The sequence below is a fragment of the Macaca nemestrina genome, chromosome 5, assembly GCF_043159975.1.
Source record: "Macaca nemestrina isolate mMacNem1 chromosome 5, mMacNem.hap1, whole genome shotgun sequence".
NCBI lineage: Eukaryota > Metazoa > Chordata > Mammalia > Primates > Cercopithecidae > Macaca > Macaca nemestrina.
Window position 1 is genome coordinate 155,917,594 of NC_092129.1, and position 21,568 is coordinate 155,939,161.

Consider the following 21,568-nt stretch of genomic DNA (forward strand, 5'->3'; position numbering starts at 1 on the left):
GCTCCCCGGGAGAAGGTCCCCCGAGAATATCCCTTTGAGGCATCTCTAACCTCAGAGACACAGAATCCCAAAGTGAATGGAGACGCAAGGGATTTCCCTGTCTTAAGATCAGTTCTACAAGCCTTGACCGCCCATCGGGCCGGGGAAGTGTGGACAATGGCTGAGTAAAGAAGAGGAGAAAGATAAACCCGTTCCGTTTACCCGCGGGTCTGAGAGCCATCATCACACTTCCTCTCACGTAGACGCGCGGAAACACTACTACCGAGTTGAAAGCCCCTTTCGCCCCCTTCCTAGAGCGGCCGCGGAAGTGCGCCCCACGCGGGTTGGTTCTCAGCCCTCCCGTGGCCGCTTCCGGCCTTTGTGGGTCACTTTTGATGGGTTCCGGGTCCCAAAAGGGTTCGAGGCCTTTAGGGGGCAGTTCTCTTCTGGCCCGGGGGGCCGCAGGTGAGCGATGTTGTGCTCTGTATGCTGCGAGGAGGTGGGCGGAAGATTGCTGTATTCTAGTTGCTGGGCCCCTCGGCTCTGGCCGGTGCAGAATGGACCCTGGTCCTCCCAAACCCAGGTGGATCCGCGGGAAGCTCTCCCTCCCCAAAGTGCGCTGGGAGACTAGGATGAGGGATCGGCTCCCAGTCTGCAGCAATTCCGTGCTGTAAGGCCCATACCTACCTTCCGCGTTTGCCTCGGCGTTGTATCCTTGGGTTCAGCGCGTACCGACATTTCTAGACAGTGGTGGTTCACAGACGCTGGCCAGCGTCCCAGGGCCTTCCTCACTTCAGATTATAATCACAGACCATGAGGATAGAGGGAAGGCTTAAAGAGTAACCTCTTCAGCCTTCTCACTTTATAAATGAAGAATAAGGAGCGGAAAGTTTAAGTCCCTGAGGAAATAAATTTACATGACTTTGTTGCTTTTGTGATTTCATGGTTTCTACCAGACATCTGGACATTCAAAAGATAAAAGTAACTAATCAAGGATGTCCTAACCTTTTATCATTATTGTTTACTTGATCTAAATGTTAGTTTTATTCCATTTGTCTTTCATTTAGGACCAAATGAGAATAAGTTTACTAACAAGTCTTACTCTTCTTCTTAAAGTCCTGAAACAACTTGGCACCTTTCCTTAGTCTTTCTCTTTAAATTGGTCTAATCTTAAGTCTTTTCTATCAGAGTATTTTTCTGAGTAAGTATCGTACATTAACCTGGAGGCCAGATTTCAAAGATCATAGTTAAGTTCTCAGAATTTGCACTTTTACTTTATGGTGGAGTTTGTGTTAATAATGATGGCTTATTCCTCAGGACTGTCCAGGAATAAATTTTCCAGGGGAGATCTTACTTGAAACACCGGTAGTTCTGGCACAGCTAAAATGGCATCTACTTGGGCTATCCAGGCCCACATGAACCAGGATGAACGTTTGGAAGTAAAGATAGAGGAGAAGAAGTATACCACCAGACAGGATTGGGACCTGCATAAAAACAACACCCATAGCAGAGAGGTCTTCCGTCAGTACTTCAGACAGTTCTGCTACCAGGAGACGTCTGGTCCCCGTGAGGCTTTGAGCCGACTCCGAGAACTTTGCCATCAGTGGCTGAGGCCAGAGACCCACACCAAAGAACAGATTCTGGAGCTGCTGGTGCTGGAGCAGTTCCTGACCATCCTACCTGAGGAGCTCCAGGCCTGGGTGCAGGAGCAGCATCCAGAGAGTGGCGAGGAGGTGGTGACTGTGCTGGAGGATTTAGAGAGAGAATTGGATGAGCCAGGAGAGCAGGTGAGAAAAAAGATGTGACTTCTGTTTGAGAAAAGATAAATTGTGGATTTCTAGGCCAGAGTGAAGAACAGCCATTTTTTCACAAAGCATGTTTTTTGACAGTTTGATGCATCAGAAAGGGGCATGAGTTTCAGGGAAAGTTGGCTAATGTGGTCCCAACTTATTTATAACTTTTCTGTGGAAGGATTTTATATTTCTCTATTAAGCTACAAAATTCTGTTTGATAAATATGCTGCTCATCTTAGAAAACTTCTAAGACAAGAGAAGGTATCAGAGAGATGAAAGTAGCAGGATGGGAAGCAGTCTCTTGGAGGGGCATCACTCTGTTGCGCAACACAAATAATTAAGAATTAAGGTTTTGCAGATATATCCATTGCTCTGACTCCATTACAGGGTTTTAAAATGGAAAAATTAACTATTTCAGGGGAATGAGATGTGGGAGTACAATGGAAAGTTAGTGAGGAGAGCAGGGTGGGGTTCTGTGTTTCTTTGAGTAGTAGAAAGCCCAGTTAGGTTGGAAAGGTGAATTCTGAGTAGAAGAGTTGAGATAGTGTCCAGGACCTTGAATCTCAACCTCTGGAATTGAGATTTTATTCTGTAGACAGACGCCCCTAACCTTTTCTTCTTGAGTCTAAATGAGCTTTACTAATTGTAAGATGTAAAAGAGAACCAAATTATATAGAACTTTTTTGTTTTGTTTTTAATACTAAAATGAGACAGTGGTTGTCAACCAGTGCCAATTTTGTGCCCCAGAGGGCATTGGCAATGTCTTGGGACATTTTTGGTTGTTATAACTCAGGGAGGTGCTCCTAGTATCTAGTGGGTAGAGAGGACAAGGCTAATGCTAAGCCTCTTACAACACACAGAACAGCCCCAGACAACAGAGAATTATCTAAACCAACATGTCAGTAGAGCCAACACTAGGAAACCCTGATATAAAGAGTTTGAAACTTAGGGAAATAATGAAATGGAAGTATAATCTAACACTGTGATACAAAATACAATAGAGAGGGTAGGAACATGTGGCAAAAAGATCTAAGTTTGAAATAAGATCACGAGGCCAGGCGCAGTGACTCATGCCTGTAATCCTAGCACTTTGGAAGGTCGAGGGAGGTGGATCACCTGAGGTCAGGAGTTCAAGGCCAGCCTGGGCAACATGGTGAAACCCCGTATCTACTAAAAATACAGAAATCAGCCGGGCATGGCGGCACGTGCCTGTAATCCCAGCTACTTGGGAGGCTGAAGCAGGAGAATCACTTGAACCTAGGAGGCAGAGGTTGCAGTGAGCCAAGATTGTGCCACTGTACCCCAGCCTGGGCAACAGAGTGAGACTCTGCTTAAAAAAAAAAAAAGAAACAGGATCATGAAAGTGTGATTACCAAGGATGAAGCATGTCTTAGGTAAGAATTGTTTGGGAGTGATGACAGATTAGAGCTATTAAATAAAGAAGGAAGAACCAATGGAGAACTCTTTACAGAGCAATGTATTCTAAGCTAAACACTAGGGATTTTAAGCTTGAAAGACTAGTATAATGGAGACACTCCTAACAAAATTAAAGACTGTAGGAAATAATTAAGTACATATTTACTGTATGTCTGTTTGGACTAGGTACTGTTTTAGGCACTGTGAATGCAACAGCCAACAAAACACAGGGGGTTGCTATTCTTATGTAGATTCTGGTCTACTGAGGAGAGACAGATAGTAAATTAAAAATCAACAAACCAGCCCAGGCAACATAATGAGACCCCCATCTCTATAAAAAATACAAAAATTAGCCAGGCAGGCACGTGTAGTCCTAGCTACTTGGGAGGCTAAGGTGGGAGGATTGCTTGAGCCCAGGAGATCGAGGCTGCAGTGAACCGTGATTATACCACTGCAGTCCAGCTTGCGAGACACAGTGAGACCCTATCTCCAAAAAAAAAAAAAAAAAAAAAAAAAAAAATCAACAAACATACAAGATGTAGGTGGTAATAAATTCTGTTCAAACAACAACAACAACAATAAAAGCAGAGAAAAGGAATAGTGAAATAAGTGGGAATTGTGCTGTTTTCTGTAGACTTGTCAGAGAAGGCTTTTCAGATAGGTGACATTTACAGGAGAAATCTGAATGAAAAGAGCAAGCCATACAGCTATCAGGGATAAAAGCATTCAGGCAGAGGGTCTTAAAGTGAGAATCTACTTATCACAGTAGAGATGTGTTTGTCAAGGAGGAGATGAAATAAAATGCTTATAAGATTATATTATGTCAGAACTTGTAGCAATTATAAGAATTTCGAATTGTATTCTGAGATGGAAAGTCACTGGAGAATTTTGAACAGAAGAGAGACATAATTTGACTTGAATTTTAAAATAGTCACTCTGGCTTCTGTGAGAAAGTTCCACAATGGGGCTGGGGTAGGCATAGGAGTAAAAGTTCGAGGCAAAGAAACCATTGTAGAAGCAATAATAATAAGCAATAATCCAGGCAAGAGATATTGGTGACTTGGACTAGAATAGTAGCAGTGGGAGTGGTAAAATGTGATTGGATTCTGGATGTATTTTGGAGGTAGAGCTTGACAGGGTTTGTTTTTATATAGAATGTGGAATATGAGAGAAAGTAAGTTAAGGATTATGCCCAAGTATTTGGTCTGAATATCAGATAGAGTGGATTTGTCTTTCATAGAGATGGTAAAGACTGGGAGAGAAGTGGGTTTGGGGTGGAAGGACAGGAATCAAAAATTAGGGTTTGGGCCAGGCACGGTGGGTCACGCCTGCAATCGTAGCACTTTGGGAGGCCGACATGGGCAGATCACCTGAGGTCAGGAGTTCAAGACCAGCCTGGCCAACATGGTGAAAGCCTGTCTCTACTAAAAATAGAAAAATTAGCTTGATGTGGTGGCGCGCACCTATAATCCCAGCTACTCAGGAGGCTGAGGCAGGAGAATCGCTTGAACCCAGGAGGCGGAGGTTGCAGTGAAACAAGATCTTGCCACTGCACTCCAACCTGGATGACAGAGTGAGACTCCGCTTCAAAACAAAACAAAACAAAAAACAAACAAAAAACAGGGTCTGGACATGTTAATTTTGAGATTCCTGTTTTTTTGTTTTTTGTTTTTTTTTTTTGAGACGGAGTCTCGCTGTGTCGCCCAGGCTGGAGAGCAGTGGCCGGATCTCAGCTCACTGCAAGCTCCGCCTCCCGGGTTTTTACGCCATTCTCCTGCCTCAGCCTCCCGAGTAGCCGGGACTACAGGCGCCCACCACCTCGCCCAGCTAGTTTTTTGTATTTTTTAGTAGAGAGGGGGTTTCACCGTGTTAGCCAGGATGGTCTCGAACTCCTGACCTCGTGATCCGCCCGTCTCGGTAGAACCCAAGCAGAAAAGTTGAGCAAACAACTAGATATAATAAACGAGAAGGGTCTGTGCTAGAACTACAGAATTGGGGCTTTTCAGAATATGCATAGTGTTTAAAGCCACAAGATAGGATGAGATCATGAAGGGAGTAATGAGCAGTAGAAACAGAGTAGCTAGAGAGGTACAAAGAATGGGATTCTTAGATGCAGGCAAAAGTAATTTGGTTTTAAATGTGCTGAATCTGTATTGCCAACCAGTTCTTTCTCTGAAAGCACTGCAGGGGGCATCTAATGGAGTTTACAGCTTGATTTCTGAGGCCTGACCAGAGATCCAGGAATAGAAGGCACAGCTCACAGTACTGGCCTTTTCTCCCCGCTTTCTTTTTTCAAAATGTGAGATATCAAAACACCATTTTCTGTACATCTGAGATAGCATTTTGCTGACTCTGGCTTTTATTCTGAAGACTGAGTCTACAAAATGAAACCGTATCAGGGAAATAGAGGCAGTATATGGTGATTTCTTATTTATAAAATTTAACCTTTGAAGAGAATGGGGGAGTAATTTGAGAGCCTGTTGTATGCCAAGCCCTGTGCAAGGTGCTTTATACAAATGTTATTTATAATCTCAGAGAGAGTAAGTAACTAGCCCAAGGTCACAGAGCTATTAGACTAAGAGAGAGAGTTAGTAATCCATGTGATTCCATATCCCTGCTTTTTACAATACCTTGCTGAAGAAACCTATTATTTTTAAATGCAAGAGGAAATAGGCCCATGGAAGAATGGCAGCCACCCAGTGACTGAAATTGCTGAATAAATGAGTTAGTTAACTGAGGGAGCAAGGGTCAGAGGAAAGCCAAAAGTGATGGGATTGAAGGCAAAAGTAGAGATGTGAGCCTTGAAATAGAGAAGACATCATCCTCTAAGATAGAAGAAATGGAGAGGAGTATGAGGGTGGAGATAGATAAAATGAATAGTAGATGATTTTTGAGATGATTGTGATCTTGGATAAATAGAAAATAAGATAATCTTCCCAGAGAGAAGTGGGATGGGCACCTCAGAAGAGCAGAGACTATTGGGAACAGCTTAGGAATGAATATGGAAGAGATTTCTCTCCTTCCCTTCTTTTCCCTTTCTTTCTTCTCCCACCTTCTTTCTTTTCTTTCTCTTCATTTGTTCCCTTATACCTTTTGTTTTGTTTTGTTTTTGGAGATACGGTGTCTCTGTCACCCAGGCTGGAGTGCAGTAGTGTAATCATAGTTCACTATAACCTTGAACTGGGCTCAAGCAATCCTCCTGCCTTAGTCTCCTGAGTAGTTAGGACTACAGATGTGCGCCCCCATGCCCAGATAATTTTTAATTTTTTTGGAGAGATGGGGTCTTGCTATATTGCCTAGGCTGGTCTCAAACTCCTGGCCTCAAGTAATCCTCCCATCATAGCATCCCAAGGGTGCCTTTCTTTTTTATTATTTCTCTACATTATTTATCTTTACATATCCCCTTTCCTTTTCCTCTTTCTCTCTTAATGTTTTATTTTACCCGAAGTTCTATCTTATTTCCTCCTTTCTGCCTCTTTCACCTTTTTCTTCTCTCCTTTGTTTTGTCTTTCTCCCTTTCCTTTCTCCACTTCTTTGAGCATAAGACAAAGAAGTAAAAGTGGCACAACCAACATACTTTAGCAGTAACAACAGGAGAAATTACATCTGGGTGTAGAAGGGAAGATTCCCCAGAGCATGTGACATTTATATTAGCCTTGAAGAATGGGTAGGGTTATGGCAGGCTTATATCTGGGAAAATGGTCATTTCAGGTTTCAGCCACTGCCACAAATGTATACTTTTTGTTTTCTGTTATCAGAGTGAGTCTGTCAGCTACATCTCATTTTCCTCAGGTCTCAGCCCACACTGGGGAACATAAAATGTTCTTGCAGAAGATGGTACCTCTAGGAAAAGAAGGAGAACCCAGTATGCCCCTCCAGTCCATGAAAGCCCAGCTAAAGTATGAATCTCCAGAACTTGAATCCCAACAGGAGCAAGGTAAAGAAGAAAGATCCATCTTGGGAGGAAGGGGAAGATGGGTAACATAGGACACTGGGGCTTTTTTGTACTTGCTACTGTTTCTGATCATTAAAGTCAAAAAGGCCCTCTCTGAATCTGATGGCTCATACATAGACTCTCAGATGGCCTGGTTTGTCACTCTTCAACCCTTACTTTCTTGTATATTCATATTCTTCTAAATTCTGGCTTTAACACTTAATTTAGTCCTTCTGATACATTCTCTCTCTTTATACTGACCTCCTTGCTATTTCTTTCTTTCTTTTTTTTTTTTTTTGAAACGGAGCCTCGCTCTGTTGCCCAGGCTGGAGTGCAGTGGCGCGATCTCGGCTCACTGCAAGCTCCACCTCCCGGGTTCACGCCATTCTCCTGCCTCAGCATCCCCAGTAGCTGGGACTACAGGCGCCCGCCACCACGTCCGGCTAATTTTTTTGTATTTTTAGTAGAGATGGGGTTTCACCGTGTTAGCCAGGATGGTCTCAATCTCCTGACCTTGTGATCCGCCTGCCTCGGTCTCCCAAAGTGCTGGGATTACAGGCGTGAGCCACCGCACCCGGCCTACCTCCTTGCTATTTTTAGCTTTTATCCTATCAGACAATACCTCTATCTTCCACTTGCACTATATCCTTTCTGCTTCATTAAATAAGACTTTGCTCCATTATTTCTGCAACTAACTTTCAGATGGTTCAAGAAAAAAAAAATTGTATACTTACAAAGAAAAGGAATAACAGGCTGGGTGTGGTGGCTCACACCTGTAATCCCAACACTTTGGGAGGCCAAAATGGGTAGATCACGAGGTCAGGAGTTCGAGACCAGCCTGACCAACATGGTAAAACCCTGTGTCTACTAAAAATACAAACATTCGCTGGGTGTGGTGGCACATGCCTGTAATCCTAGCTACTTAGGAGGCTGAGGCAGGCGAATCGCTTGAACCCAGGAGGCGGAGGTCGCAGTGAGCTGACATCACGCCACTGCACTCCAGCCTGAGCGATAGAGCAAGACTCTGTCTCAAAAAAAAAAAAAAAAAGAAAAAATAATAAAACAAATGTTACAAAATATTAAAAGTTCATGAATGTGTGAAAGATCCACTACCTTATTTCTACTTTCTCTGTATCTGTTTCATTTTCATTTAATTTTTTAAGTAGGTAAAAATGTACATGGCTCAAAAACAAAATGTTTTAAAGTTATTTAATGAAAAGTTTCTATTCCACTTGATTTTCCCAGCCACCTAGTCTCTTCCTCCTACTCTGAAATAGGCTGTAACTGTTACTAATTTTTTGTGTGTCCTTCCAGATATTTTTTGATGCATATATGTTTTCCATATTGAAACAAATATATTTTCCTCTCTTTATCACTAAGATGGTAGAGTCTTGCATTTTTTATTTCCTAACAGCTGCTTAATATTAAAATGTATGGATACATTTTAAAGGTACAAAAGGTAACATTTATGATCCCTTCTTAGTTTTAGATGTTGAGACTGGAAATGAGTATGGAAATTTAAAGCAAGAAGTTTCTGAAGGAATGAAACCACATGGGAATACATCCAGTAAATTTGAAAATGATATGTCCCAGTCTGCTAGGTGTGGAGAAACTCATGAACCTGAAGAAATAACAGAAGAGCCCTCTGCATGCTCCAGAGAAGATAAACAAGCTACCTGTGATGAAAATGGAGTAAGCCTGACTGAGAACTCTGACCATACTGAGCATCAGAGAATCTGTCCAGGAGAAAAATCTTATGGATGTGATGACTGTGGAAAAGCTTTTAGTCAGCACTCACACCTCACAGAACATCAGAGGATCCATACTGGAGACAGACCCTACAAATGCGAAGAATGTGGAAAAGCTTTCCGTGGGAGAACTGTGCTTATTCGACACAAAATAATACACACTGGAGAGAAACCATATAAGTGTAATGAGTGTGGCAAAGCCTTTGGCCGGTGGTCAGCTCTTAACCAACATCAGAGACTTCACACAGGAGAAAAACACTATCACTGTAATGACTGTGGCAAAGCCTTTAGTCAGAAAGCAGGCCTCTTTCACCACATCAAGATCCACACAAGAGACAAACCTTATCAGTGTACTCAGTGTAATAAAAGTTTTAGTCGGCGTTCCATACTTACTCAGCATCAAGGAGTTCATACCGGCGCGAAGCCCTATGAGTGCAATGAGTGTGGAAAAGCCTTTGTTTATAACTCATCCCTTGTTTCCCATCAGGAAATCCACCACAAAGAAAAATGCTATCAGTGTAAGGAATGTGGGAAATCCTTCAGTCAGAGTGGCCTTATTCAGCATCAGAGAATTCACACTGGGGAAAAACCCTACAAATGTGAGGTATGTGAAAAAGCCTTTATTCAAAGGACAAGTCTTACAGAACATCAGCGAATTCACACTGGAGAAAGACCCTATAAATGTGATAAGTGTGGGAAGGCATTTACTCAAAGATCGGTCCTCACGGAACATCAGAGAATTCACACTGGAGAAAGGCCCTACAAGTGTGATGAGTGTGGGAATGCCTTCCGAGGAATCACCAGCCTCATTCAGCATCAGAGAATCCACACTGGGGAGAAGCCCTACCAATGTGATGAGTGTGGAAAAGCCTTCAGACAGAGGTCAGATCTTAGTAAACACCAGAGCATCCATAATAGAGGTGGTCCCTATGTATGTAAAGAGTGTGGGAAATCATTCAGGCAGAACTCAGCTCTTACTCAACATCAGACTATCCACAAAGGAGAAAAATCTGTTTCTGTGTGATGACTACAGGGAAGTTATCTCACAGAGTTCAGGCCGGTGAGAAATACTATTTAGCTTTACAATTATTGGGGTAAAACTTCAGTCACCATTGTTACAGGGAAACCTCAGATATTTAATAAGAATTCAGTACGTGCTGCCCATTGTATTAGGTGCTGTGGAGAACAAGAAGATAACCCCAAACTCTTTTCTCAGAGAGTTTATAGCCTAGTTTGGGATAGATAAGATCCACATATTTAGTTAAATAAGACTACAGGAGAGTAGAATAGATGCACAAGTCGGTGTTGAATAAAAGTGGTACTTTGTAGCCTGAAGGGCTGTAAATTCTAAAGGACAGGTTACTTTTGCCTGGAGTGGTGAAGAAAGATTTTATTTAAAATAAGGATTTGATGGACAGACTTAGCAGTCACAAGGGAGAAAATGGGTAAAACAAATGTAAGCCAACTTAAGAGTGCATGTGGTTTGGAAGCATCAGGGAAAAAACTAGCCAACCTGAAGTAAAAGGTTCATGCAAATTGGGCAATCAATAGCATTAAGTTGGAAACAGCTTGGGGACAGACTATAAGAAGGCCAGAATGTGAATAATTTCATCTCATACTTTATAGCACTTTGACATTTACAGAGCACTTTTCTTATTCCTAAAATACCTTGGTAAATCAAAAGCAGTCTCCATTTTAAAAATGAGAATACTCTTGCCTATGAAGATGGCGACACAGCTATAATCCCACACAAAGAAAAAGACCAGTAACCTAAGTGCAGGTCTCTTGACTTCTAGTCCTGGCCATTACACTAGTGATCTTCCAACATTGATGAACATCAAAATCACGTTTGGGGCTTGTTTAACATCCCTGAATCCCACTCACATTCTGCTTCATTAGGCCTAGGATGCAAGTTAAGAATCTTCATTTTTATAGCTCCACAGCTACTTAATATACTTTAAAATTTGAGAAATGTTGAGTTGAATGACAGCTGACTTCATGGCTGTCTGCAAAGTGGGGAAGCCTGAACACAGTCCTGTAAACTAAAGGCCACTGCAGACTTTTAGCACAAGGAGATCCTTACAGGGAACATGTGCCACCAGCTCTTTGGAGTAAACCGGGAATTAGACCCCCATCATGCCAAAAACTAGGGTTTTAAGGTGGTCTTTCCATCCCTTCAGATTTAAGTATTTAAAGAAAAAGAGACAGACCTACATTCCAAGGGTCTTCTGAGTGCAAGGCCTTGTGTTGTTTGTTTATTTAGGGGAGGGCTTGGTGCTCTTCTCTGCTTTACGCTTTACCTTCTTTTGTTTCCCAGATCTCTTGTTACCACTATGTTCTGAATTCCCTAATAATTGCTCTTGAGAACTGATTTACATTTTGTTGGTTTGTATACTTCTTGAGCACATAAAAGGACCCCAAATTAGAGATACTACCCCTTGGGCTTCTGAAAAATGAACCAAAAACTGGTTGACTCTAACCTTGTCTTGCTGAGTAAAAATTCTGCTTTGGATGAGAACCTGTCTTGATTGTTTTAGTGGACAACAGGCAAGCCACATAGAAGTACACATGGCTCCTGATCTGTCTTTTTATTTACAGAAATCATTCTTAATCTCTACTGAGATGGCCTGTTAGTTCCTTCCTTTTCTACCCTGCCACAGCAAACTCCACAATTTCTGGGACTAACTTCCTACTGCACCCCAACACAACTCCAATCCTCTCTTCTCTTCATACTTCTAGCTGGTCAATGGGTTTGAAGTGGTGAGACAGTGATAAAAGGGGAAGGGGAAAAATAAAAGAAGGGTAATCTGCATTCTTCCTTAGTAATTCCCACTCCTAATTACCTAATTACACAGTCCTGTGTCTTTGTCCCATCTTCACTCCTGTAATACATTCCCCACCCCCATTTTCTTAGTGCCACTGTCTCTTGCCTCTCTAGCCATAAACCCTGTACAGAATTTCATCCCTGGGTTGGAACTAGAAGCACCCCTTGGTCCTATAGCAATATTATATTTCTAGCTAAGTTGTAAATATGAACACATATTCCCATAGAAGTCATAATGGTCTAAGTATTATAATTCAGGTATATTGGGTGTCAGGTTGGCTTCTGGGATTGGAACTTACATGACTTTCTGTGTGGAAAAAACTTCTTGAGTTCATGAGAGAGAAAGGCAAATGAACAGTTGAAAAACAACTTACTCATAAGTTGAGGACTGCTTAGTTAGGTTTTTTTCATAACCCCAGCATAGGAGTTGCACGCATAAGGCACTGAGGCAACTGGGATTGGAAACCTAGTTTTCTTCCTCCAGGAAACAAGGAACCCAGAGTGAGCCTGGGAGCTCTGTAGCTATAAGTATGTGAGGCCTATGCTCTACCTAAGTTTACCCTGCCTCCCATTTCTCACATAATGAGAATGCAAACTTGTAACCAAACCAAGGTTCAGCTGCTTGCGGCTCCAAAGCCAAAACTCGGGAGAGAAGAGAGTTGGTGGGAGGAAAAGCAGGTTTATTTGGAGAGCCAGCAAACTGAGACGATGGTAGGCTAGTGTCCTAAAGTACCATCTTAAGTCAGTACAAATTTTAGGCTCTTTTTATGTTAAGGGCAAAGGGAAGAGGATAGAGTTGGGATGAAGAGGTAACCTATGACCACAGACATCTGGGTGCCAGCAAGAGTCCAAGGAAGTTGGGAACTTCTTTGTCATTGGTTGGGTCACAATGCTCCTGTAAATCTTTAACAAAACATAGTTATACATACTTCTTTAATACCAGAGTTTGTTTTTAAAACTACATGATTGCTGTTTTGCATATTATCTCTGCTCTAAAATTAGCCTACATGGAGGAATGGGTAAAGGCTCCTTAAACAAAAATGGAGTTACTTATGTTAGTTCTTGTGCTGTTTCACTGTTAGAAACTCCTCTTAGTGGAGGGGACTTTACTTAATGATGAGAACCTGTGTGAGAATGTTCTCCTTACCAAATATGCTATGCATACTCCTTATCTAATCTGATTTTATAGACTTGTTATCCAAACTGAAATTACTGTTCATAGTAACTTCAGAGCCTCTCTTTTAATCTGACTGCTCACTGGAATGCAATCCTTGTTTTAAACTTGCCTTCTGTTCCTCTCAGTGCCTTTACTTGGGGATCTTTCCAGCTCATTTTCTGCTTAATATGGTCTGTCATTGCGCACATTCCTCCATTTGCCTTTCTGCACGCGACTTAATATTTCTTATATACCTAATATTATAAAGGGGCCATAAACAAAGACTCAGAACAATGGAATATGCCGATTACAGGAGGGTACAGTTCATACTTGTTTAAAAATAAATGTGGAGGCTGGGCGTGGTGGCTCATGCTTCCCACCTTTGGGAGGCCGAGGTGGGCGGATCACGAGGTCAAGAGATCGAGACCATCCTGACCAATGTGGTGAAACCCCATCGCCACTAAAAATACAAAAATTAACTGGGTGTGGTGGCATGTGCCTGTAATCCCAGCTACTCGGGAGGCTGAAGCAGGAGAATCGCTTGAACCCAGGAGGCAGAGGTTGCAGTGAGCCGAGATCGCGCCACTGCTCTCCTGCCTGGCGACAGAGTGAGACTCCGTCTCAAAATAAAATAAAATAAAAATATAAATATATGTTGGGGTTTTGTTCTGGTTATTTCTCATGCTTAAATACAGTTGTAGTACCAAAAAATGGTGGAGTGACATGGAATTTCCAGGTAGGCATCAAAGGGGATTAAACTAGCTCTCCAGGATAAAGAGGAAATATAGTAGAATAAGGCTACTAATTGGAGCTAAATTGGCAATATAGGGAAATTTAAGGCCCTGAGGGGCAAATGGAGGATGTGACATGTTAGATATGGAATAGGAGTACTACACTGGGGAGTGCAGTGAACAGAGAATGCTTTGTGATGAAGTCAAGAGTACATTTTATGGATAAAATACAGATGTGGTGTGACAGTGACAAGATCCTAGGAAACCTGAAACCTCTGAAGCATTTGATGTATGTGGATTTTGAAATAACAATAACAGGGGGTGGGATGGAAAGGAAGAATATGAAAGTGAAGCAGGTCCAAGGTAGAAATAATGGTCATCAATTGTAACAACAGCCAGATAGAAGTATCTGGTGTAAAACTCAAATGAATCATAAAGTTTGCAAATAATATTAAGGACAAGAATAAGATTGACTGGCTTGTCTTTTCTAATTGGTTCAAGGTAAACATGACATTAAGTGTTCAAGGCAAAAAGCATGGAGAGGTTGGGGGAAGAGCCAAGTTTCTAAAGTAATGAAAAGTGAAGTGAGTTTCAACTCAGGCTGTGAATGAAAACATAACCTGACAAACTGATTCCAGAGAGTGCAGTGGGAAGGGACTGCAGAGGAAAACAGAACGGGGCCCTCCTTCCAACAATACATTGTATTAAGAGGTTACCAGAGTTTGAGGTATGAGATGAAGCTAATGAGGAAGGACAGTGGGATTCATGAGGGCTCCAAATTGAGACATCTCAACTGTATAATGACGTTGGTTGTAGAGAGCACTAAGATACAAGAACTTAGACAAGTCTGCACTCCTGTACTCAGTACAGAAGTAGTCTTTTTTGTTATTATACAGATTATTTGTCGAGTTGCTATAGTCAAAACAAAGCTGTTCTTATTGACCATCTTTTGGAATTGAGAAAAGGGTTTATTAATGACAATACTCCACACTTATTAACTGCTAAGGGCCAGACATTACTAAATGCTTTACTTACAACATCTCACTTTCAGCTGGGGAAACTGAAATAGATAAGCTAAAGCTGCTCAAGATCCCAGAGTTAGTATGTGGTAAGGCCAAGATTTGAACCCAGGCAGCCCACTTCAAGAGTCCACACTTTTAACTTCTGTGATACACTTCCTCAGTTTATTTCAGTTGAACAAACCATGTGTTGCAGTGGTAATTCAGTGTCTTGAGTAATTATCTGTAAAAACTTTTTATCTCTAGTCGGTATTCTGAAAAATGATTCAGAAAGTCCTAGAGTCCAAACACCTCAGGTAATAGTATTATGACCCCCTCTGCATACCAAATCTTGGATGAGGTTTGGCCAGCCCTGCACAGAGAGGGTGTCACAGGAGACATTCCACTTTAAAAATGGGCTCTTTATATGAAAAGATCATCCTTCTTAGCTTAGAATCATAAATCACTCTGCATTATTCTCACAGAATAAGGAATATTTGGCTGTCTAATTTAATACAGAAAGATTTAAAGATTTGTCCCCAAGTGTTGATAACCCATGATGGATGTATCTTTAATGTGAGTTTTTAAAAGTGATTTTATATTAGAAGATACTTCTTGGATTTCAAAATGCACACACACACATATATGTGATATATGATATTTTTCTTTGCTTAAGACTCACCAGTTTTACAGTTCAAATGATGTCCCTCCTAACTCCACAAGGCCAGAATTTGAGCAAATGCTTGTTCAACCTAGACATAATCATTCGATAGCCTTTAATTGAATCTCTTCCTAACTTTTATCCTTTAAACCGAAAAGTTATACCACAGTCACTACAGCAGCTCATTTTATTGGAATTTCTTTGGATCCTCTCCCTCTCAAACATTCTGCGTGTATTTGGTAAGGAGTCCTCACACATTATTTTTTACTTGTATAGTATTTCTACATATATATATTAATGTGTACAAAGTATGTATGAATATTTTTATGTGTTGTAATTTGTATTTTATATATATGGCCTCATGTATATAATTTGATGTTGACAGAGCCAACTATGATAAGTGTTTTAAGCTTTTCAGTTGATTAGCCCCCTAGCTTACATTGTAAGACCATCATTTAGAGCCAGCAGTTTTCCCTTGATTTCATGGACAGTTGATTCTCTTCATACACTTTAAAAACACCATTTAGGTGTCTGAAACCCATCAGTCAAGGCTCCCAGAGCTTTCACCTATCATAGTTCAAGTTGATCTCTAGGGTATATGTCTGCTTGTTCCTGCCAGTCATTTTCCTAAGCCTGGTGGCCTGCTTCTGGAAGTCCCAAGAAGGGCTCCATAGTGGAAGCCATTTTGTTAGTTCTGATTTATGATTAGATCATCATTACTCCTCTTCAAGCTTGGTGGGCATATCTTAGTGTTTTGATTTAGTGCCTTAGTTCTGCCTACTTCAGTAATGAATTTAGGAGTAGATGTCTCCGCATTTCATCCCTGATAAAGATTGAGGCAGTTTAGGGACTCTGCAGCTTCCTGTGGCCAAATTCTCTACTTATTCCTGAGATAGGGTTTAAGAACCTGGATTCTAGAGACAGATTGCCATGGTTCGAATCTCAGCTTACTAGCTAAGTGACTTTGGGCAAGCGATTTAACCTCTCTTGTCCCTCAGTTTCCTCCTATGTAAAATGACAAAGATAATAATACCAACCCAATGTAGATTAAATTAGTTTACAAAGTGCTTAGAATAGTGCTTGGCACATTAGTGCTTTACAACTGCTATTTTGATTGTTGCTGTGGGCTCTCTCAAATGCATTGTCTCTAGATGCCAGTGCCCCAGGTCAAAATTTACCTTTAACCATGCTGCAGGTTTCCCAGACTGCTGCAGTCCTCCTAGCCCTGGGATAAAAGCTCCCACGCAGGTATACTTTTACTTTCCTGCCTGGAGAACTGATGAGCAGTGGCCAGCAGGGGACACTTACCGCCCAAGCTGGGAAGAGAGATTTCTTCCCTTTTGTCTCCGCCCCTGTTAGTTATCAGAGGTACCTAGCAGCCCGTGCTATATCCTCCGTTTGCCTTCGAAACTACTCTTCCTACGTTCTGCAGCTGGAAGGCCGGCCTCGCGCGGGTCAGACGCGCCCCGGCCTGGGAGCATGGGCCCTCGGGCTTACCTGACTGCTCAGCTGGAACTCGCGCTCCTGAGCTGGCGCGGGGTTCGGCCGGGCAACCACAGAGAGGAGAAAGCCTCCAGAATCCTAGAGAAGCTGAATGCTGAGACAGCCGTTGACGGCGGCTGGACACGAAAGTACCGACCTTTCTGACCTTTGTGACGGACCTTTAGGAGTGGGGTGGTCCCAGGTTCGTGCACTCTGGCCTTTAAGTGTCTCTGGTGAAGTTGGGCCTGATAGGTTGAGAGCTGCCAGGGGAAGTTAAGGGTGACTTCCAAGTTTTGAGGTATAAGGAAAACTGGCTGTTGAGAAAAGGGAGTCTGGGTTCCCTGTTTGGTGAAAGAAAGTTGGGTTTATTTGGGAAAATGATGTGATTCACGATTTTCCCAAGATCGACGCTGAGTACAAGAAAAGACAGAATCCACCTAGCTGTTGTGTGACTTTGAGCAAATTACTTAACTTCTGTGTGCCTCAGTTTTATTCATCTGTCAGTGAGATTATAAGTGTCTACTTAAATGGCTGCATGCATGGTGCATTTTAAGTAAATATTAGCTGTTGTTATTTTTCATTTCCGATGTTCTTATCTCTGCCGTTTATACAGGATATTTTGAAGTTGGGGGGGGGAGCCAAGGGAAGAGGGTCATGATCTTTAAAGTTTTATTAATAAAAACTTTTAGAGAGTAAAAGGCTAGCAGATGGGGCTAGCTAATAATTTGCAGTCACTCTTCTTTCCTAATTTATTTACCTTCCTGACAGAGTTTCGTTTTCTTTCAGTGCCTTGTTCAGATGAGTGAGTTCTTGGCTAAAGAGGTAAACAAAATTTAGCTTCTGTTAACATTGTTATTTTATGCCTCAGGAGGAAGACCAGCTACAAGGAAATACTTCTGAAAAATCATTCTGAACCCCAAGCTGGAGTGAATCTTCTCCTGAGCTCTCTCATTCCAGAATGGCAATCTTGTTGCAGGAAAGATCTCTAATAGTGACTGATGGTAAAGGAAGAAGGCTGTGCCTAGAATAAAGAATCAGGCTGGCAAAGAAATCACAGGTCTTTCCTCAAACTTCAAATTGTTACTATCTGGAGATAGCTACCTGGACTTTACAGAGCTGTCAGAGGACTTGGGAAGGTTTGCCAGCGTTGGAAAAAGCCACTTGGACTTCACAGAGCTGTCCGAAGACTTAGGAAGCTTTGCCAGTAGTTCCTGAGACCAGAAATACATATTATGAAACAGGTGCTGGAACAGGTCCTAACTCCTACTTGTGAAGCTGCAGATATAGGTAGGATTATGTCATCCAGAATGTGGAGAGGAGGCAATCGATGATGCTGGAAAAGTTGAAGAGACAGCTTGAATGAAGGACAAACCACAGGTGGGAAAGGTTGGAAGGATCACTTATAGCTGGACTAGCAAAAGGCTTTGGGAATAGGATAGAAAGCAGCAAACCTGAACTTTAAGATCCACCGGATGTCTCTGGAACCATAACCCAGCATTTCCCGTAAATAGCAGGCTTTAATTCTCCTGCTGTTTAGGTGCATCTCTGGGACCTTCTCTTTCTATATTGGGTTTTTTGTTTGTTGGGTGTTATAAGTTAGGGGTTAGCTTCAAATTCCATTTCCCAAGACCAATTTTATCACATTGCCTTTGGGTCTTAGGCTAAAAGATAGAACAAGGTATGCTTTTGGTCAAGATAGTACCTTGGAATCAAAGGTTTCAGATCAAACCTAAGATCCTATCTTAGTTTACCTCTCAGTGTTATTGCCTTTTGATATGGAAAGTTGATGAGAGAGCATCTCTGGAGAGAAAGAAGAAGAGAGCCTCACAGGGGAAGCTTTTAGAACTTTTAGTAGCATCCTCTCCCCAGAAACCTTGTCTCTACTCATCTCCTTCTCATTGTCTACCTGATTCTTTAAGTAGAAAATCTCAACCATATTTGTAGGGGCTTGGGGTTTTGTTTTTTGACTCACTTAACTCCTTTAACTTCAAAATGTTGCTTTCTTACATTTTAGACATGAATATTACCTAGAAAAGCTATTACCCCACTGTAAATTTTCCAGTTTATTGATTTCCCCACATCAGATTAGTATGTATTTTGAAACTGGTTTAGCTATTGTTTCAAGTTAACTTTGATCATATCCCATTGTTTACTGATCCACTCAACAAATATTTATTGAACATTTTGTAGGTCTGTAGTAGTAGCCAAGATACTTATCAGTGAGTAGAAATAGTCCTTTTAACTGTCCTTAACAAATTAAACTTTCTCTTGGTTTCATGATATTCCTTGTTTCTCAGCTTTGGATTCAAACTGATCTTCTCTTAACTTTTTTGATTACGCTTTCCTGATTTCTTTTATTGTCACATTTTGTGAAAAGTCTTCCATGCATTTCCAGTTTCTTTCTGCCTAGCTGTCTCTTCTCACCCAAATTGGACCCCTCTACTCCTACCCTGCCACGTGCCTTCACAAAAATGAGATGCTTGTTTAGAGACTTAGAAAAGGCATGCACTTTAGGTAAAAGTGGGTTTTATTTTTAATCACTGTACCCTATCATAAATTTTATTTCAGAAGAGACAACTGACATTTGAATTATCTGTGCATTTTATTTTAGATGGTGTTACTGAGAAGGAAACTAAGGACTTGGCTCCAAAACAAAAAAAAAATCTGGATATGCTGAATTTTATTAGGGGGAATGTTTGTAGAACTGCAACATCAATGCAATAAGTGTAGTAAAAGCTTTAGTTTCTGGTGCATCATTAGTCAGCATCATGTAGTCCACGATGAAGAGAATATCTTTGCAATCTCTGCAATCAACAAGTTTTGAAAGGCTTTTGCTTGTAGTGGAACCCTCTTTTCCCGCAGAAGAACCACCACAGGAAAAATGCTGTGAGCATAAGAAATGTGGGAAAGTTTTCAGCCACATGGCCTTATTTGACATCAAAGAATCCACATGAGAGAGAGACTGCATAAATATGATAACTGAGGAGGCCTTTGTTCAGCAAGGAAACCTTATACAAACTTGTGTGAAGAATGTAGGAAGACCTTCGCCCAGAAGCCAGAACTGACTGTGCACCAAAGAATCCGCACCATAAACGTGATGAATGTAGAGATGCTTTCTTCAGCATTGGACAATTCACACTAAAGGGAAACCCTGCCAGTGTGATGAGTGTGGAAAAGGCTTGGAAAAATCAGTGAGTGAATTCATATTAGAGGCTCTTATAAATGAGAGGATTGTGGGAACTTGTATAGACAGAGATCAGACCTCAACAAGGGAGTCTCCACAGTATTGAAAAGTTAATATAATTAATGTAAGTGGGCAAGTTGTATGGAGAATGGGTAGTCTAAATTGCTCATTTTAGCCAGTAAAAACATTAAATGAGTTTCTTAGATCAAGAAAAGGAAATGTTACAAGTTAGTTTTCCCTTTCAGAGAGATCTATATGTGTAAGCAACCAGGACTTTTGAAATAAGTTGCATCTTTGGATTTGTGATCTGTCTCCTGGATGATTATCTCTGTTTTGGGGGACAGGTATTTTTTCTTCATGCCTGCTCTAGTCTCATCTCATATCTTTAATTCATTCAGCAAGTATACACAGTAGTATTATCGTCTACTGTTTGTTGTAAATATATATATATATTATTTTCTTTATGGGCTGAGTAGGCTTGTATAGGTACCCTAGGACACAAAAATCACATATATCGTGTTTCAGTAAATGTAGTGAAAGGAACTATATTATGAAATTGCTGGGCATTTCTATAAATTTGGGACTACCTTTTTATTCTCCAACACAAGACCATGTAGGTGTCCCTTCAGACAGTATATTTTTCCAGCTTTGGCTTCTTTATTTTCTTTCTTTCTTTATTTTTTTGAGGCGGAGTCTTGCTCTTGTCGCCCAGGCTAGAGTGCAGCGGCATGATCTCAGCTCGCTGCAACCTCCGCCTCCCTGGTTCCAGCAATTCTCCTGCCTCCGTCTCCCGAGTAGCTGGGTTTACAAGTGCTTGCCACCACGCCCAGCTAATTTTTGTGTTTTTAGTAGAGACGGGGTTTCGCCATGTTGGCCAGGCTGGTCTCGAACTCCTGACCTTGTGATCTGCCCACCTTGGCCTCCCAAAGTGCTGGGATTACAGGCATGAGCCACCGCGCCCGGCTGTTTTTTTAAGATAGAAAAATGTACTTCATGTATAGCCTATTGACAGATAATGACTGATATTTTTTCTTATAGATAACACATAATAAACATTGTGAAGACTAATATGTTAAGTAACTTGCTTATTCTTTTCAGTTCTAAAACCTATAGGAAAGAATCTTTAGAAGCTGTCAACAAGTTGGTAATGTAGCCCAAACTCTACCCATAATAGGAGAGTGAGGCTTATGTATTTTATAGTAGGACACTAAATATAGGAACCATGTATTTAAAAACTTTATTTAGTGATTATCTCAGAATGCTAGGTTTCTCTCTGGTGTACATCCCTAAATTTTTTGCATAGGTATTATTAATACATTCATTATTTTTAAAGAGGGACTGCATTCTGTAAAAGGCTTTTCCAGTATCTGCAAGTCATACAGTTGTTTTAAACTCTATTACTATTATATAAAATGATTTCTTTATATTGAACCAACCTTGTATTCCTAGAATAAACCTCACTTAGCCATGATGTGTTATTTTCTTAATGTATTAATGGGTTTACTTGTTAATATTTAGTACATTTTCTTCAATATTCATATGAAATTGGTCCGTAATTTTTATATCATATTTTTGAGGTTTAGATTTCACTCTTTTACTTGCATCATAAAAATAACTTAAGTCTGTGTTCATTTTTAATGCTCTAGAACAATTTACGAAGCA

The 21,568-nt window shown here is 41.1% G+C and overlaps 1 protein-coding gene and 1 long non-coding RNA gene across 6 annotated transcripts in view; one reads left to right on the forward strand and one right to left on the reverse strand.

The window, feature by feature from the left end:
* The window catches only part of LOC139363472 (uncharacterized), a 20,699-nt gene extending 20,408 nt beyond the window's left edge, over nt 1-291 (reverse strand). Inside the window, exon 1 of one of the 2 annotated variants that reach the window (XR_011623914.1) lies at nt 202-291. This is a non-coding gene — a long non-coding RNA (uncharacterized lncRNA). The remainder of the gene's footprint in view (nt 1-201) is intronic. The other variant, XR_011623913.1, reaches the window with a different exon arrangement.
* Nucleotides 284-21,377, forward strand: LOC105491608 (zinc finger and SCAN domain containing 12). 4 transcript variants are annotated; one of them, XM_071097417.1, is made up of 6 exons: nt 284-444; nt 1,297-1,766; nt 6,981-7,125; nt 8,606-9,930; nt 17,591-18,099; nt 19,334-21,377. In XM_071097417.1, exons 2-4 carry the CDS (start codon nt 1,365-1,367, stop codon nt 9,892-9,894), a joined length of 1,836 nt encoding a protein of 611 aa, XP_070953518.1. In that variant the 5' UTR covers nt 284-444; nt 1,297-1,364; the 3' UTR covers nt 9,895-9,930; nt 17,591-18,099; nt 19,334-21,377. The 4 variants fall into 4 exon arrangements, with proteins under 4 accessions (XP_070953518.1, XP_011756441.2, XP_070953520.1 ...); XM_071097419.1 differs by having other exon boundaries at nt 312-444; nt 8,606-9,752; XM_011758139.3 differs by lacking the exon at nt 19,334-21,377 and having other exon boundaries at nt 285-444; nt 8,606-16,924; nt 17,591-17,725.
* The last annotated feature ends 191 nt before the right edge of the window (nt 21,378-21,568 follow it).